The sequence below is a fragment of the Narcine bancroftii genome, chromosome 6, assembly GCF_036971445.1.
Source record: "Narcine bancroftii isolate sNarBan1 chromosome 6, sNarBan1.hap1, whole genome shotgun sequence".
Classification (NCBI taxonomy): domain Eukaryota; kingdom Metazoa; phylum Chordata; class Chondrichthyes; order Torpediniformes; family Narcinidae; genus Narcine; species Narcine bancroftii.
In genome coordinates, this window is record NC_091474.1 from 174,250,092 (window position 1) to 174,265,462 (window position 15,371).

The window sequence follows — 15,371 nt, forward strand, 5'->3', positions numbered from 1 at the left end:
AAGTAGATTAGCACTACTGATACTTACACGGCAGTTTCCTTGCATGATATGACATCTATATTGCAACCTTTTGATGTCTGCTTGAACAAGCCATTCAAATACCATGTGTGCGAAAAATGGAATATATGGATGTCAAGTGCAGAAAAGTCATTTACAAAAGGCAGTGAAATGCCTTTTGATATACTGTGTAACTTCATGCTGAAGGCATGGGACAAAGTTAAAGTAGAGACTGTGATAAAATAATTTTAAAAGGTGCAGTATCTCATGCAATTGATGGCACGGAAGATTATTTATTGTGGGACACTGACAATGAAGCTGAAACCGCCTCCTCAGATACAGACTGGAACCCATATGATGACCATTTAAACAGTGACAGTATGGATGTACTTGCTGCCATCTTTGTTTCAGACGATGATAGTGAGAGCCATTTTGAAGGGTTCTAAATGTGTTGCTGTTTGCAGACAATGATAGTGATTTTGAAGGGTGCTAATTGTGTTATTGCTTTCAATAAAAATCTCAATGAAAATCTGTTGCAGTCAGGTTTTTTTTGTTTTTTTTTCTTAGGTCGACTTATGTGCCAAATTGGTTTGTCAAGGGTTCAATTATACACTGGATCAGCATGTATTGGCTTTTGAGCTGAATTTACAGCCTCAAAAGTATATCCAACCTATGTCAACCCCCTTTTTTTTTCGAGAGAGATTTTTTTGGGTTTCACGACTCGACTTGTACGCCGAATTATATCTACTTACCACAGAAACTCCGTGTGGAGTGTACACCATCGTTGTGCTTTGGCTGGTGTGCCTGGTCCCCGCTGAATTCGATTCTTTCTGACCTGCTCTGCCAACCAGTTGCCACTGCCATTCCGCATGACATATGTATCTAGAAACACCAACTGACTCTCGGGGCCATAAAACCAGTTGTAATTCGAATCAGCAATAGCCACCGTTCTTTGAAAACCTAGAAAGTATTCCAAAAATTAAGATACAGTTCCCATGTTAAATGAAAGAAAAACAAATTGATCCTCTCTTTTCCAGAAGCAAGAACCAGAGCCATCTAGCAACAGGACTGCCAACCCATCCCTTGTATTCGCCTGGTTTGGGATTCCCATGGATTCACTTACCCATCATGACCAAGTAGCTCTTCATTCCCTGGATACCTACAGATAAGGTAATAATCCCCTGAGCTGCAGCAATCTGCAAACAGGGACATGGCTTTAACAAGGCCCCATACAGGAGATCCTATTGGCCTTTAGACATCTTGAGGTGTCAGAAGGAATCTTCCAAAACCACTATTCATTCTCAATAGTCATTTTGGAAATGTAGTTCAATAGTTAAAAATGAATTAAATCAAAGATTGAAAAAAAAATGTAGTTTCAGGTTTTTTTTAAACTAAGGTTGTTGACCTGATTCAAATGAATTGGGCCATTTTCGGCCTGCCACCCATAGGCACCACAAAGTTAAGGGGCCAGGGTGCAGGTCCAGAGTTAAGCGGACCTCTCAACTCAGTGAAATCATGAACTTTCGCCAGACCCAGAAATGATCTGGTGACCTGTATGTTCTGTACAGTGTAATCTGGCCCATTGTGTCAGTGTTTCTCTTTCACTTCTCTTTACATTTCCCATCAAAACATTTTTCTCCAATCAGCAAAATTATTTGTCAAAACATTTCCATATTTGTTTACTTTCACATACATTCCCTTCTGGGCAATTTGCAGGAGGATTCAGTTATTGGAAAATTGAAATTTTAATCCATTTGATGTAAATCAGCAGTGCCTTCAAAGTAGACTGCTTAGCCTGTTCACAAATTGCTTGAAACTTTTCTTAAAAAGACAAAATAATATCTCATGAATATAGTTAGCACCAGTCACATGAAAATCAGTGGTATGTTAATCGTGAGGAAGGTGATCGTCGGCTACAGATTGATATTGAAGAGTTGGTAAGCTGGGCAGTGAATGGCAGATAGAAGACAACCCTGAAAAAAAAAAATGAGGTGATATATTTTGGGAGGACTAATCAGGTTATGAGAAATACAATGTATGATAGGATCCTTAAAGCATAGGAAAGCAGTAGGTCATGCATTTTAGTAAAAGGAATGAAGAAGCAGACCATTTTCTAAATGGGGAAAGAATTCAGAAAGCAGATATTCAAAAAGATTTCACAGTCCTAATGAAGGATTCCCTCAAGATTAACTTGCAGGATGAGGAGAAACATCTTTTACCAAAGCGCGGTGAATCTGTGGAATCCATTCCCAGATGGCTGTGGAGGCCAAATTATCGGATATATTTAAAGAAGATGGTGATAGTTTCTTGATTAGTGACAGAGTCAAGGGTTATGCAGAGAAACTAGGAAATAGGGGTTGAGAAGAAAAATACATCAGTCATGATTCAAATAGCAGAGAAGACTCAATGGCTTGAATGGCCTTATTCTGCTCCTATAGCTTATGGAGATATTGAGAAACAGTAATTTTAGTGTACATAGCCAAAGATCAGAGGCACAGGAAGTTGGACTGGCTTCATTAGCTGGGAATACAAAAACAGAGCAGTGATGGTGTAACTATATAAACCATTATTAAGGCTGCAGCAGGCATACTAGCACATTTCAGACCATCACACTGCAGGAAGGGCTTGGGAGATTCACCAGTATGTTGATGTTTTGGGATGTTTCATCACAGAGGTGGACAGACTGGAGAAGTTGGGCTTCTCCTTGGATTAGAGGAGTTTGAAGGAACATCTGATGGAGGTATACAAATTATGAGAGGCAAATATACAACAGATAGATACTTTTCTCTTAAGCAGAGATGTCTATAACCAAAGAGAAAAGATTGAAGGAATGGGGTCAGAGATACAGAGCAAAGTGGGGAAAGATGTATTTCATCCACAGCATAGTTAAAAATTGGTCCACTGTCTAAAGCAGTAGCTGCAGGTACAAAGTCATAGGTGTACTTAGATGAGTACCAAAAACACCAAGTAAAGAAAGCTGTAGGCCAAGTGCTGGGAAATAGAATTAGCACAAGTACCCTGCAGTTATTTGATGAATGTCATTGACACAGTAAACTGGAGGGCTATTCTCTATGTTACAATAATGCTATGACAATGACATGGTACTTTATTTTTAATCCCAAATTCTTACCTGGAAGCACAGTCCTATAATAGAATGCAAAGTGCTGCTTAACCCAGGGGTGGTTGAAGTGGCTGATGTTGAAATGCCTTTGCACCAGAAACATGTACTGGAATAGAGATCTTGTAGTATAACTGCCGTACGCCACACCTTCATTCAAAGATCCATCCTTAATGTCCTTCAGTAAGACCATTGACCTCTCCAGAATAATAATAACTTGTTTTGCCCATAAGTAAGCTTCCTGGAGGAAACCTGAAGGGTCAATGAGAAAGAAGGCATTTGAACAAACTGACATAATCACTTCAAAATATTTGAAATGTCACTTTTGAACAGATGACAATTTTTTGTTCAATATCAAGCAGGAATATTACCAGAGAATGTGGATATGGCTAATCTCATCCCTTTGTTTAAAAGGAGTGATAGACCAAGCCTGGGGATTATAGATCAATATATTTATGTCATTGGCAAAAATCAACTTAAAAAGATTTGCATTTATATAGTGCCACTGGGTCTCTCAATGCTAACTTAATATTTTTAAAGAATATTTTTCACCATAATGTAAGAAGTATGAATACACATTGTTCACAGCAAAGTTCTAATACAGCAGCATGGCAATGGCCAGATCCTGACTTTCAGTGATGTTGATGGAAGGCAAAGTCTTAGCTAAAACATTGAAAGAACTTGCTTTAGTTCAAAATAACACATAGTGTATCCCATCTGAAGGAGCAGACAGGGATCCTGTCTACTATCTTTTTTTTTTAAAAGGTGCTTCTGACAATACAGCACTCCCAGGGTAATAGACTGGTGTGGTGGCCACAATCAGGCTCCTGGTGTGCGATAGAAACCCAATGACTTCAACTCATTGGTGCAAGTGTGACCGCTCAAGTCGGAGTGGTCAACTTCAGAAAGAAATACGGGAACCGTAATGGAATCCTGACTCAAGGTTGAAATGATCCAAGAGCTGAAAACATAACATAATGAGCCTTTATTTCAAGAAGAAATGTCATGTTTGACCAACCTCTTTGATAGCTTTGAAGAAAAAGTTGGTGTGTTCAAAGGTAATGTGACTGGCAAATAATTTTTGGGGTTTCAAAAGTTAGTTGATAAGCATCACCTTGTAGTTTCAAGATTCATGTGATGGCAGATGGAGTTCGTAAAGCAGCCAGTAGTTTAACTACTGAACTAAGCAGAGCGTGTGCATTAGAGGCAATGCACAATTCCAAATGGAAAATGATGATCCATAGAGATTGGCCACGAAGGAAAACCAGCGTAGAGTTGTTGAGTCAAATACTTATGAACACACACTACATATATTAGAACTCAAAAATAGTGATTTATTTTACATAATGCTATTAATTTTGAAAAATCCTCTTGTACATAACCCCATCACTTAATTTTTCACACTACATTAATGTAGAATGATTCAAGTTAACCTAACACAGTAAATAAATAACTGGCCCATGAATATTTCAAATCATAACAGAGCATGTGATGCATTTAAGAATAAGCTAATTTTAGAATAAATATTTTAAAAGGATTAAATTATACTTTTGGTAAAAATGTTTTATTTGTCGAGGTGGTGTGATAATTCATGATGTAAAAATAAGGAGTGATTAAAAAGTTATTTCAGTGATTTTATTTTTCACTCCTGTAAATGGATCTCCTGCTCCAAAGTAAATTTAGTCTGGGTCTTGCACTGAACTTTGTAGAAATGCATTCCCAGTGTAACAACAGCACCCTCTTGTGTACCTGATATTTGTATTTTTCATATGCCATCACAATTTTTGCAAATCTTTTGAAAATTGGACTAATTAAACACCTGGAGAAGTTATGCCAGACTCCAATTATTAAGCCAAAGTTCCGATCAGACTCATTTAAATCCATGAGTTCAACTTGTCACTGCAATCATGAGATGTAAAAGCATCTAATGATTAAATTAATTGACTGAAATAATTGTCTATCTTGCTGTGTATATTTTAAACCTGACTGCTTCTCTATTCTTTGTTGGAACTGACATACTCTGCTAACTGTTTGAATGATTTTACTTTAATTTACTCATTGTATTTATTCCTTAGCATTTTAGTGTTTTTAATAATCATTTAAACATGATTAGTCTTTAAATGCCCTTGATTATCGGAGACTATAATAAAAAGTTAAATGCCTGTGCCAAGCTGTCAAAGCCCATCAGGGTGTTCTGCGGCTAGGGTGTCAGCGATGAAGCTCACAGGGCTTTATGGGTGTGGTGGTACAACCACTACACTGGCCGCACTCCTACTGGCCTACTGCAGGGGACAAGCACTGCACCTGCAGGTAGGCAACCTGGAAGGCTGGCCCCATCGGCCTGCATGAAGACTTGAGCTGGGCCCTTTGAGAGCAGTCAGACATGTGGAGCCAGGAGTATACTGAGACCCGATGTGTACAAGTTTAAAGCCTGTTGTACAGTCTGTGGACTTTGCATCTGAATAATTCGCGTAAAATTAAAGGACTGTGGAAAAGTTCCTCATCATCTAGAGGCTGGATATTGACCCTCAGCACTTGGACGCACCAACATACTTTGGATCTGGAAGCATGCGATTGAGGCGATCATCCAAAGACAGGCTAAGGTCATCAATACCAACCAGAAGAAACTCCTGGTACTATGCACCAAGATGGGCCCACGCGTTTTCCAGGCTATCTGAGACTGCATGGATTCCAAACCAGTGATGGTTGTCCTGGAAGGCATGTACCAGCCCCTGACAAACATACTGTACGCCCATTACCTGCTCAGCCACAGGATACAGCAGCCAGGTGAGATGGTAGACGCTTACCTGGGGGCACTGTGCACGGTCAAAGCTGAGGTGACTGCTGGAAAAGTGGAGCAACTCATCCGAGATGCCTGCATGTGAGGGCGACTCGACAGAGAATGTTGGAGATTAATGCTTTCCTTGCCAGGATTATGGAGGTGGTTTGCTCCCTAGAAGCTGCAGCTCACCATGTAGAGTTCTTCGATGCTCACCTCCCCCATCCTCCAACTTGGCCGACGCCGATGACAGCAGTTGCTGAGAGCCTCTTCGTGGAAGAGACGATTGCCACCGCAGTCCACCTCTGTAAGTACTGCGAGTCCCAGAGTGGGTCGGACAGGCGCTCCCGAAAGAACTGCCCTCCAAGGAAATCGCGTTGCTCTCAATGCAGCAAGAAAGGTCACTTCGCTAAAATATGTCTCGCCAAATGCACCAGGAGCACTGCAATCTTCCACGACCAGCAGGGAGCCCTTCTTGACCCTCTGGACGCCCCCACGTGCAAATGCTGGGCAGCGCCATTATTCCGCCTCCCACTTCCGTCCACACCGATGATGTCAATTCTGGCTTGGCCATCGAAGCATGCCGCCGCTATGTGCTCACCATGGGCGCCATATAACGATATAACCATTTACGGAGCGGAAACAGGCCACGTTGGCCTTTCAAGTCCGCACCGGTTTACCGCCATCTTTCATCATCCAACTTCCGCCCACACTGATAATATCACTTCTGGCTTGGCCGATGAACCACGCTGATGCCATGTGCGCCTTCTGGGCACCATCATGGCCAGCTGATCGCCATCCACCCCAAATCCAACTCACCCAGCTTGCCAACTAGACAATGTGGTCAACATGTGCATGTACAAAACTGCGCACTTGTTGCAACCCACGCACCTAAAGGCACCCACTGGCCACTACTCGCCACAACCGCTGGGGAGCAGCAACTCCAACCCCAAGGCAATCTTAGTGTCCCCTACACTAATGAAGGACGTTCCCCACGGACTCGGGCACTTTATGATGGACATCGCTGTCAATGGGAAGATAATAAAATGCCTATTTGATAGCAGTAGTACTAAGAGCTTTGTGCACCCGAATGTGGTCCATACGCTGAAACTCAAAATATACCCAGCGAATTTTGCTATCGCTTATGTGGCCCAGGACTACTCCATCACTGCATTGGGATGCTGCTTGATGAACTTCGCAGTTGGGGAGGGTGGGAGGGTTCAGGCTACTGGTCATGCCCAAGCTCTGTGTCCTGGTTATCCTGGGGCCAGACTTTCAGTGTCACCTCCACTGTCTTACCCTTGCCTTCACTGGCCCACCCCCCATAGCACAAAGTCCAGCAACCACCCCCAGTCCACCTGTGGGCTCTCCACCCTATGGGTGCCCCCTCAACTACCTGAAGCCAGATTGTAAGCCTACAGCGGCCAAGAGGAAGCGCTACTGTGCGGCGACAGGACCTTTATCAAGGTCGAGGTGAAACGGCTTCTGGCAGAAGGAGCCAAACACCAGCCTCTGGAGAGCCCAGGTCCTTGTCATAAAAGGGGGTAGAAAACCGGCAATGGTCATTGACTATAGTCAGACTATCAGTTGGTACACCCAGCTAGATGCTCACCCACTGCTCCACATCGCCAACATGGACAATGAGATAGCTCAGTACAGGGTTTTCTCCATGATCAACCTGAAGTTAGCCTTGCACCAGCTCCCCATCCACGCCTGGGATTCTGCCTTTGAGGTGGACAGACTCCACTACCAATTCCACCGGGTCCCCTTTAGGGTCACAAATGGAGTTGCCGTGTTTCAGTAGGAGATGGACCACAAGGAAGACAGGCACAATCTGAGTGCGACTTTCCCGAACCTGGACAATATCACCATCTGCAGCCATGACCAGTAGGAACACAATGCCAACCTGGAGAGATTTCTACAGATGGCAGAAGCACTGAACTTCACTTACAACAGGGAGAAGTACATGTTCAGTACTACCCACCTCGCCATCTTGAGGTCCATCATGGAACATAGTGCCATTGGTCCCGACCCTCAATGCATGCACCCCTAATGGAACTATCCCCTCCCCAAATGCTTAAGGCCCTCCACAGGTCCCTAGGGCTCTTCTCTTACTACTCCCAGTGGTCCCCACTTCTCAGACAAGGTCTGCCCTAAGCCACCACAGTTTCACTCCCCACTGAGGCACAAGTAGACTTCACCTGCATCATACAGGACATCGCTATTGCCATGATGCATGCTGTGGATGAGACCACCCCATTCCAGGTGGAGTGTGATGCCTTTGACATTGGCCTCACTGCCACCCTCAACTAAGGGGGCAGACCTGTGGCCTTTGTCTCCATAACCCTCCATGGTTCAGAGCTCAGGCATTCTGCCTTCAAAAAGGAGGCCCAGGTGATCGTGGAAGCAGTCCGCCACTACCTGCCTGGCAGGAGGATAACCCTTCTCACTGACCAGTGCACAGTGACATTCATGTTCAGCACCACCCACAGAGGCAAGTTCAAAAATGAAAAGATCTTGTGCTGGAAAGTCGAGCTGGCCACTTTTAGCTACAACGTCCAGTATAGACCTGGGAAGCTCAATGACTCCCCCGATGCCCTATCCTGGACCTGCACCTGGGCACCACGCGCCTGTACCATTTCACTTTCCATTCACCAACCTCTCCATATTGCGCATCATTTTCTGACATTTCCACCAATTACATGATTCCACTATCACGAACCTATTTCTGTTTCCTGCAGGGCCACTCTCTCCATGACTCATAAGCCCCTTTCACACTTGCATCCCAGTAAATCGGTTGTTCGGTGACTCAGGATAGGAATGGGGGTTTGGCCTTTCACACTAGATCACTCCTAACTGGGACTCTGAACACTTTCACACTTGCAAGGGTTTATTCCCAGTGTTTGGTCTGATCTACCTTTAATAGAAAGTTCCTGCAATGCAATTGCCCATTTTACACTTGCCTAATCTCAACGCCAGCCCCTGCATATGCCAGGGATTGTACTAGGGGGTCGAGGCTGGCAATCCCCCATGTGTGATGACATCATCTGATGCCGGCGTTGAGCAGATTTTGCTTTCACAGTTGCCACTTTAAAGGCCGATTGGCAGTTGATTCCTGGGATTACTGGCAAGTGTGAAAGGGGCTATAGTTTGCTCTTCTTTCCCTACTTATTCTTTCACCAGCCCACATACTTTCCTCTGCAAGTAAGTTGTTGCTACATCCCACCCCCTTAACCCCATCTGTCAAAAAGAGAGACAGAACTTCAGATGCACCTCCTCCAACCTAGTCAACCACACTTAGTGATCTCTTTGTGTCCTCCTCTATATTAATGAGGCCAAACACAGATTGGGTGACCGCTCTGTTTACTGTTCTGCTCTTGTGCATCAGCTGGAACTCCCAGTCATTTTAATTTATTTGCCACTCCCCTACTGGCATGTCTGACCGTAGCCTCAGCCATCACCAGATGAGGGCAAACACAACCACATCATCATCTACTGCTTAGTTTGCCTGAAACTCAGTGGTGTGAATGTTGAAATCTCCAATTTCACGTAAGCCTCATCCTGTCCCAGTACCAGAGTTTCTATTAGTCCTTTACCTGTTCCCATTTCCACAATCCATACCAGAAGGTGCTTTTCATTCACCCACCAATCGTCTCCTCCTCTACATGTCTCCCCACTCCACTTCTCCCATCAATCTTTGGCACCCCCTTAGTCCCTTTCCCACATTAGTCTTGGGGAAAGGTCCCAACCTAAAATGTTAACTCTTTATTTCTCTCCATAATGCTGTCTGACCTGCTGAGTCTCTCCAGCTTCACAGTATTTGTGCAGTTAAACTCATTGCTTGAGACTATAAAACACTAACATTAGATGGCGATATCTGCATTTATTTTTGTGAATATTTTGCAACTTCTGTGAATAATTTTACATGGCAGTTCCTAATGATATATAACTGTGAACAGTGAGCTGACCAATAAACCTTTTATGATTTAATTGCACATCCTGGAATTCAACTAATGCTTTGATCAGCCTTTCTGTTGGTCAGTAGCCAGAACCAAAGCAAGAGCCAGTGCTCCAGCAATGGAGGAGTTTGCACACAACAGCAACACATGCGAGACGTCTGGCTGCTTCTTTACATTCTGCTGTGACAGCTGCTGAACAGGCTGCCTAAAGAAGGCCAAGTGTGGGAGATTACATTTACATCCCAGAGATCTAGTGTGTGATATTAATCCTGAGCAAGAGGATAGTCAATCCTATGATTGGGTTAACTCCCATTTCTCCCACTTTCAAATCCCCAAAATGCTCCAATGAACCACCAACTGCAAAAGGGATTCACCAGGATTTGTCTGGAATGGAAGGCTTTCCCTCCAAAGAGAGATTGGATAGGCTGAGTTTATTCACACTGGAGCACAAGAAACTGAAGGGTGACCATTTAACATTATGAGGGGCATAAATAGGGTCAACAAAGTCTTTTCTCCAGGGTGAGGGAATTTACAACTAGAGGGCATAAGTTAAAGGTGAGAAGGGTGAAATTTAAAGGGGATCTGGGGGGGCGCAACTTTAAAAAAAAAACAGCAGGTGGTGACCATGTCAAATGAATGGCAGTAGCAAAAACATCTAAAAGGCATTTGAACAGGTTTTGGAAAGGAAAGGACTAGAGCGATATGGGCCTAATCTGTCAAATGGGATTAGCATTGATAGACATCATGGTCATCATGGATAAGTGAGGCCAAAGGAATCCACTTCAGCACTTTAGAATTCCATGACTCTACTGAGAATATATCAGGTTTTGAGATGTGACCATCACTAGACACTGATTTTTCACTGTTTTATTTCAGCCAGTCTCTATACTTGTGATCATATCTGGTCATTTCCTAATATCCTCAAGCTGCTTCACCAAGCTTTTGTTGAACCCAGTCTGACCTATGGTACATCCCTTTTGTCGATACAATATAATGAGGAGACAGTGCAACTCAGCCTCGTCCTAATTTCTCACCTCACTTCTCAGTATAATACTGCAGGTGAACCGTGGAATAATTGCAAGGCATCATAACTAGTTTTGCTATATTTAACGTGCACCTAACTCTATTTCTGCTTGGTTAACTGGAAAGTGATTCCCTTTGAGAACAGAGGAAAGTTCATCTTAGAAGTTCTGATTTGTTAAAAAGTTACAAACATCTGATAATTAAAATATGATACAGAAATCCACTTGACAGTCATCTTTTGAATTATTAAAAGACAAACCGATTCCATTACTTTCCCTATGCTTATACAGTACGTCCCTTTTCTTCCAAAGAGCCACTCTAGAAACTTGACCACAGAAATCTCAGTGGTACCTCATTGCAGAATTGAAGGGAGAACAGTGTGCTGGTAGGTATTCTTTTTTGATTGACATTGATTCATGTGCAAGGACAGGCAAGTGCAGAGACCATCAACAGAGAGTTATAACTCAACAGCACAGAAAAAGGCTCTATTGCCCTTCTCTCCCATACCAATCAAGCAAGTCCCGTTTTACTGCGTTTGGCCCAATCACTCTAAACATTTCCTATCCACGTGCCTGTCGAAATGTCTTTTAAACCTTAAAATGGACCGCCCCTACCATTTCCTCTGGCAGCTTGTTCCATATACTTGGTGCTCTCTGTGTGAAGCTGGTACTCTTCAGTTTCCTTTAAAATCTTCCCCCCCCCTCCTTAAATGTATGACCTCTAATTTCCTTCCTTGAGAAAAAGACTATTAACATAATCAATGGCTCTCATAACCTCAGTAAGAGCCCCCATTCCCCTATGTTCCAGGGTGATAAATCAAGACTGCCAGCCCTGCCAACATTCTTGTAAATGTTTTCTGCACCCTTTCAAGCTTGATGACATCTTTCCTGTACCTGAACTGCACACAACACTCCATGTGCAATCTCACCTACTCCAATTGTAACATGAAATCTTGGCTCCCATACTTAATGCCCTGACCAATGAAGGCAAGCATTCCAAACATCATCTTCAAGAGCCTGTCTACCTGTGTCACCACTTTTATTGGAACAATAAACCTCTAACCCCAGATGTCTTCTCCAGGGCCCAATCATTCATTGTGTAAATCCTACATTGGTTTAATTTACTAAAGTCTATCTCTGTATTTTTTTTTTTAAAATATGCCTTTCTATTTTTTTCTACCAAAGTAAGTAACCTCATATGTTCTATTCCATCTTTTATAATTAATCTGCCCACATAAACTATTCATATCCTCCAAGCTTTTCTGCATTCTCCTTATGCATATTCCCAATGACAGGAGTGTCCAGGATCAGAAGCATAGTCTGATCATTAAGGACAGAGATGAGGAACAATTTCTTCCCCCAGAGTGTTGTGACATGTGGAATTCTCTGCCACTGAAATTATATTCAAGTAGAGTTATATATTGTTTTTAGAGATGGAGTGATCAAGGGATATGGGGTGAAAGTCTGGGCTGGGTACTGAATTTGGATGACCAGCCATGATCATATGGAATGGCTGCAAGCCCCACTCCTAATCCATTCTCTGTTTCTATAATGTCACTCAGCTTTGTATCATGAGCAAACTTAAATATTTGGACCCTAATCCAAATCATTGTGAACAAATGGGATCCACACACGATAGGGTGCAGATACTGTGATCGTAGTAAAAGCACCAAAACACGATAGGTGCAGATGCTGTGATCGTAGTAAAAGCACCAAAATGCTGGAGGAACTCAGCCAATCTCTTCAGCATCTATAGGAGACAAAGCTATATTGCCAACCTTTCAAGCCTGAGACCTTCTTCAAGGAAAAATACATCAGAAAAGACAGAAGCAGGATATGTCAGAAAGTCTCAAAATTCAAACAATAAGGGAGGAATCCAGACCAATAAATTTGATATGATAAGGGACTAGGTAGACTTTATCATTCTGTGTGAAAGTAGACGAGGAATGGAGAGATGACAGAAAAGCAAGAGGTGGTTGGAGTTTTAATGAAAACCAGAGAAGTCGATATTAATGCTACCCAGTTGGAGGGTGCCCAGTAGGAAGACAAGGTGGTGTTCCTCTAATTTACAGGTGGTCTCATTCTGGCACTTCCTGAGACCATGGACAGACATATAGACAAGGGAATGGGATGGAGAATTGAAATTAGTGGCCATTGGGAGACTGTCTGCGTCCAGTCTCTCCGACGTAGAGGAGTCCACAGAAGAAGCACTGGATGCAAAAGGTTAATAAGTGAAATGTTTTTTCACTTGGAAGGACTGTTTGGGGACCCGAATGGTGCTGAGGGAGGAAGTGTGGGCTCAAGTGGAGCAGCTCCTGCAGTCACAGGGGTAGGACCCAAGAAGACAACTGGTGGGAAGGGAGGGGTGGACAAGGGAGTCACAAATGGAGTGGTCCCTGCAAAAGGTGGAGAGGAGAATATGTGTTTAGTGGTGGGATAATGTAATAGGTGGCGTAAGTGGGGGCAGCAGGATGCGTTGGATGTGGAGGTTGGTGGGGTGGTAGGTGAGGGTAAGAGGAATCCTGTCTTTGTTGTGCGTAGGGTGGATGGGGCCAGGGCGGGTGTGCAGATAATGGAAGATATGTGCGTGAGGGCTGAGTTTATGGCGTTAGAGGGAGACCACGCTGTTGGAAGAAGGAGGACATCTCTGATGATCTGGCTTGGAAGTCCTCATTCTGGGAGCAGATGTGACAGGGACATTGAGGGAATGGAATGGAATCCTTACAGGGAACAGGGTGGGAAGAGGTGTAGTCAAGGTAGCTGTGGGAGTTGGGTTTGTAGAAGATGTCTGTTGAGAGTTTGTCTCCCGAGACAGAGAGAGATGGAGGAAAGGGAGAGTGTTATTAGAGATGGACCAAATGAATTTGAAGTTGGGGTGGAAATTGGCAGCAAAATCAATTCTTTAAAATTCTATCACACATTCTCAGAATTAAATTAGATCAGTGTCTTTTTATTGCTTTGTTTGGTTATTCTATGAAGAGAGGATTTCCTTGAATTCAACTCAGAAATGAATAGTAGTTTTTACTTAATTGATGGCCAGACAAGCAATTTTGATAAGATGGAAAGACAGCAGAGCGCCAACTCCTATGCAATAGTTACACGATGTTATGTTTTGCTTGAGTTTGGAGAAAATTAGATAAAATATTAAAGATATCAAGGATTTGACAACACATTGGGCTCATTCATGGACCATTATCATAATTTGATTACTTAGGTGGGGTGTTTTGGGGGTTTTCTATCTGATGCCCAAGAGCCGATACTCAAATCTTTAGAATTTATTTGCTGATGACTTATTTGCTGGAGCTTAGTGGGAGGGGATAGATTAATATGGGGTTTTTTCTTCCTTTTTTTCTCTTCTTATTTTTTTCTATAACTAGAGATTAGTCCATTTAGATGTAAATATATATCTAAATATTAGAATATGAGGTGATATTCTCATAAGGATTTTTCACTTTTTTGAGAATTATATGACAATGTATAATTTATATAGGACTCATTCTGAATTGCTTTATATAAAATCTGTATAATTAATATCTAAACAATATATATATGTAATATTTTTCTATATCAAATTAATAAAAATATTTTTAAAAGGAAATTAGCAGCAAAGTGGATGAATTCAATGATATCACGGGTACACGAGGCAGCACCAGAGCCATCATCGATGTAGAAGAAGGAAAGTTGAGGGGCCTTGTCTGTGTAGGCTTGTAGTGTGGATTGCTCAACATGGCAAACAAAAAGATGGGCATGGCTTGGTCCCATGTGAGTACCCATTTAACCTGGAGAAAGTACAACGAGTCAAAGGAGAAATTATTGAGGGTGAAAACAAGTTCTGCCAGCTGGAGGAGGGTGGTGATGGAGGAGGCTGGTTGGTTCTATTATTATCCCCATACAGATCCTGCATTGCCTCACTAGGCCATAGATTCCCAACCCAAAAATAATCCATTTATTCCTGTTCTCAGTTTCCTGTCCATCATCTACAACAGTATATATCCCCAACTTCCAAATTTTGTTTAATAATTTATCGTATGTCTCTTTCTTAAAGATTATCTAAAGATTCAAATATCTATTGCTTTGCCTGGATCTGTTCTGCTAGTTACAACCTCAAAGGCCTGTAACAGACATGTTAAAGATGACGTCCCTTTTGTAAATCCATGCTAACTGCCCATTATATTTATAATTTTCTAAGTTAACCGCTACACAGGTTAATATTAGACTCCAACATTTTTCATGATGTCAGGCTAACAGGATACTTGCTTTGATTTCTTTCCCCCCCCCCCCCCCCCCCCATTTCTTAAATAGTGGAGTGCAATCTATGTGTAGCATTCTGGAGTCCATGAGCTATGGAATATGGCAACAAGTGCATCTGCTATATACAGCCACCTTTTTTAAACCTGGAGATGTGTGTCATCAAGTCTTAGGAATTTATTAACTTTTAATCAATACATTTTCTAATACTATATATTTTTTTAACTAATATTGATTTTTTTTTTAAA

General features: G+C 42.4%; 1 protein-coding gene across 3 annotated transcripts in view; it reads right to left on the reverse strand.

The window, feature by feature from the left end:
- The window catches only part of dse (dermatan sulfate epimerase), an 89,747-nt gene that overhangs the window by 12,258 nt on the left and 62,118 nt on the right, over positions 1-15,371 (reverse strand). For all 3 annotated transcript variants that reach the window (XM_069886812.1, XM_069886810.1, XM_069886811.1), the window contains 2 exons: positions 3,128-3,367; positions 750-957 (listed from right to left, as the gene is read on the reverse strand). In XM_069886812.1, the coding sequence (XP_069742913.1) occupies positions 750-957; positions 3,128-3,367 (448 nt within the window). The remainder of the gene's footprint in view (positions 1-749; positions 958-3,127; positions 3,368-15,371) is intronic.